At 36.2% G+C, this 4319-nt stretch overlaps 1 protein-coding gene across 1 annotated transcript in view; it reads right to left on the reverse strand.

Annotated features, from left to right (window-relative positions):
• LOC102819007 (putative leucine-rich repeat-containing protein DDB_G0290503-like) overlaps positions 1-4319 on the reverse strand; it is a gene marked incomplete at its 3' end in the record, with an annotated part of 310097 nt that overhangs the window by 2169 nt on the left and 303609 nt on the right. The window contains exon 22 of the mRNA XM_006877591.1: positions 1996-2106. Coding sequence (XP_006877653.1) covers positions 1996-2106 — 111 coding nt within the window. The remainder of the gene's footprint in view (positions 1-1995; positions 2107-4319) is intronic.

Below are 4319 nucleotides of genomic sequence, written 5' to 3' on the forward strand. Positions count from 1 at the left end.
GACTATACAAATGGACATCACTAGACACAATATGCAGAAACCAAATTGACTCCATCTGTGGGAAGAGATGGTGCAAAAGCACCATATCATCAGTCAAAATAAGGCCAAGGGCAGAACAGACCATATGTAAGTTCAGACTGAAGCTGAGAAAATTACAATAAATCCAGAAGAGCCAAAATACGACCTTGAACGTACCCCACCTTAACTTAAAGACTATCTCAAGAACAGATTTGGTGCACTAGACACTAATGACCAAAGACCAGAAGAGTTGTGGGATGACATCAAGAACATCATACATGAAGAAAGCAAAAGGTCATCAAGTAGCCAAGAAAGATGGAAAAGACCAAAACTGATGTCAAAAGAAACTGTGAAACTTACTCTCCAGTGTAGTGTTGCTAAAGCAAAATGAAGAAATGAAGAGGTAAAAGACCTGAACAGAACACTTAAAAGAGCAGCCTGACAGACCAGCCTGGAACAGCTAGAGGAACAGAAGATACTTCTTGAAAGAAAGACCAGCAGGAAAAATGGAAAATAAAAACAGCAGTCTGTTTGGCTACCACAAGAATAAGCAAGTTGTTCACTATGAAAGAAAGGCCGAGTGATATGCTTCTATAAAGATTACAGACAAGAAAGCCACATGAAGCAGTTCTGTAAAGCAGAGTTAATGTTAGCTGGAATTGGCTTGAGGGAAATGGGTTTGGCAATTTTGATTTAGACTATGTTTTAAGGTCAAGAAGTGTGAGCTCTCCTACTTCTTTTTCAAGGTTGCTTTTGTTTAATATCATCTTAATGCCCTTCCAGAAACCTAAATTCCCTGGTGTTAGTGGGTAGGCTGTAACTTGGGGAAAAAGTACCACTACCAAAGGGAGCACTAGCTTTTCACTACATGGTTGAGATCCTTCTGGTAGGCCCAGACAAGGACAACATTAACAAGAATTGGGACATGCTGATGACACACATGAGGCAATATGGATAGTCCATTAATAAAGACAAAGTACAAGAACTTAGAAGCCAAGTGAAATTTATAAGCATGGCCCAGGAAGGGGTGCAAAGCCTCAATCCACAAAAGATGACTGCCATGCTTTGTCCTCCCTTTGCACAACAAACAAAAAGATTGAAAAGCAGTTAGGAGGTATTTGCTAATAATATTATCACATTACCCATATTGAAATATTAACCCAAAATACACACTGGGTTATTAGAAAGACTACTCCATTTTGTTGTTGTTGTTGTTGTTAAGTGCCTTCTAGTTGGTTCCGAATCATAGTCAACCTGTATAGGGTTTCCGAGGAATGGCTGGTGAATTTGAACCACTGACCTTTCAGTTCAAACCAACCTTGCAGTCTAGTGTTTATCCTACAGCACCACACCAGGACTCCATATGTATTTCAATGGACTCCAGTGGGCTAATGTGCTGGATTTCAAAGTCAGTTTGAACTTCAAGGTCAGCGGATCATACTCACTAGGTGCTCCTCAGAAACCCTATGCATAGTTGTTATGGGTTGGAAAAGACTTAAAGGTGCTTAACAACAACAACAAAATTCATCAGAATCTTCTGGAAGCCCTACAGTAGGTAATTCTAGTGATTGGATAGTTCCCACTAATTCATATTTACTGTTTGAGTTAAAGACTTCATAAGCTATCAATTCAGGGATTGGAAGGACACCAATACAAGTCAGAGAAGCCCACTGATGTTGAACCAATTATCTCCTGAGTCATCTCCCTTGGAGAGACAATTATTGACCCATTAGGTCTTGGTGTATACTGAATGCAAGACCCATGGCCATCAACTAGCATTATGTTCCATATCTGAAACCAAACAATACATGTACTTTTGCTTTTGTTTGCTAGTTACTTAAGGGTATTTATACTTTAGATTAAAGTTTAAAATTTCTATAAAATTTATGCTCAAATACATATGCAGGAACAAAACAAAAAGATGTTCTGATGAGTTTAACTTAAATATGTTTAGTTACCTCTATTTATTATACTTACTATAGAGTTTTTCCCCTGTGGAAGTCATTTTCTTTTCTACTTTCATTTGGGCATCTGACATTGAATCTTGGTTCTCAAGCACAAGATTTTCATCTGGAACCTCAACAAGAGCTACAAAGAGAGATGCATTTAGTCCAATAAATACAAAACAAATCTCTTCTGAAATCTCTAAATTTTGAATTTATACCAAGTGTACAGCAATTGCACAACTGTATAGAAATTTTCTCTCACTTTATAATTTTCACCTAAGCTCTAGATAGGTATATATGGGGTACAACACTAGTAAGGTATGTTTACCCTGGAATAGTCAGTCAATCATTCAAAATTCAAAGGGCAACATTTACCTAAGGACAAAGTTGGGAAGAAATCAGAAGGTGGATGGAATGGAGATAGGAGCCACAGGGAGGAAGTGGGATAATTGTTGTTACATGGAGAGAATTGTTATCATTGAGAGGAAATGAAGTTTGTGATTTGTTGAATGTAAAACTGATGATTTTGCCTGTAAAACTTCACTCAATTCACAATAAAGTTTTTTAAAAAAAACAAACCAGGGGCCAAATAGAGAAAATACCATCAATTGTTCATGTCCAAGTTGAACTTGAAGCTGAAGGAAACCAAAGAAAGTCTTTATAAGCCAAAGTTTGACCTTACATACAACCCACCTGGACTCAGAGAACATTTTAAGATTATATTTGATGCTCTGAAAACTGACCAAAACCCAGAAGAGTTGTGACGACATCAAGAACATAAAACATGAAGAAAGTTAAAGGTCATTAAAAAGACAGAAAAGACCAAAATGATGACTAAGGTGCATTTGACCCACACTATGGTCTTTTCAATCACTTCATATGCATGCAAAAACTGGACAGTGAAAAGTGAAAACAAAAGAAGTGTTTCACTCAAACTGTGGTGTTGACTAAGAACATTAAATATACTGTGAGTTGCCAGCAGAACAAACAAATCAGTCTTAGAAAAAATGCACCAGAATAATTCGTGGAAGAAAAGATGGTGAAATTTTGGCTTGCTTACTTTGAACATATGGTGAGGGAAAACCAACTGCTATGCACCATATTGTTAACCACAAGGTCTGTGGTTCAAACCCACCAGCCACTATTTGGAAACTCTTTACAGTGCCACAATGATTTGGAACTGACTTGAAGGCACTTAACAACAAAGACATCATAGTTGGTAAAGCAGAGGAACAGTAAAAACTATAAAAACACTCAATTAAATTGATTGACACAATAGTCTAAGAGCTCAAACACACTAATGATCGTGAAGATGAACAGGGCCAGACAATGTTTTCTCCTGTTGTACATAAGGTTGCTATAAGTCAGAACCTACTCCATGGCAGGGTTTCTGAGGAATGGCTGGTGAGCTTGAACTGCAGATGTGTGCAGTCCAGCGCATTAACCCATAGTGCCACAATATTACAAAATACTACAAATAATCTTTATATCACAATGCTATAAAATTAGAAATCCACATTAGGAATATCAAAGAAGTAGAATCAAGTATATGGAAATTAAATAATACCTTGCATAAAAGCCAATGGGTAATAGAACAAATAAAAACTGAAATAAAAAATCCCATAAATCTAATGAGATGAAAATAACATAACAAAACCTTTGTGACACAGCAAAAACAGTACTTAGAGGCAATTTGTAACAATAAGTGCACATTTCCAAAAAGAAGAAAGAACCAAACTCGACACATTAACACAGCAGCTCCAAAAAATTTCAAAAGACCATCTAAGTAAGCTATCAGTCACCAGGAAAGAAATAAAGATGATTAGAACAGAAATCAATGAATTAGGAAACAGAAAGACACTAGAAAGAATAAATAAGACAAGAAGTTTGCTCTTTGAAAAAAATTAAAATGGCAAATCTAATAAGGAGAAGATGCAAATAAGACACATAAGAAATGATATGGGTAACATTACAACAGAAACAATGGAAATACAAACAAAGGATAATAACAGAATACTATAAAGAACTGTACTCTAATAAATTTGAAAATCTAGGAAAAACAGATAAAGTTTTAGGAAAACACAGTCTACCTAAACTAACACAAAGTGAAGTTGAAAACTTGAACAGACCTATAACAAAAAAAGAAACTGATTAGGTAATTAAACAACTCCCAACAACAACAAATTTCCAGACACAGATGAATGATGGCTTCTACCAAACATTCAGAGAAGCACTGACGCCAATTTTACTCAGGCTATTCCAGAATACAGAAAAGGATGGAAAACTCACAAACACGTTTTATGAAGCAAGCATAACCCTCCTACCAAAACCAGGCAAAGACATCACTAAAAAAGA

The sequence above is a fragment of the Chrysochloris asiatica genome, unplaced genomic scaffold (genome assembly GCF_000296735.1).
Source record: "Chrysochloris asiatica unplaced genomic scaffold, ChrAsi1.0 scaffold00532, whole genome shotgun sequence".
In the NCBI taxonomy this organism is placed as follows: Eukaryota; Metazoa; Chordata; class Mammalia; order Afrosoricida; family Chrysochloridae; genus Chrysochloris; species Chrysochloris asiatica.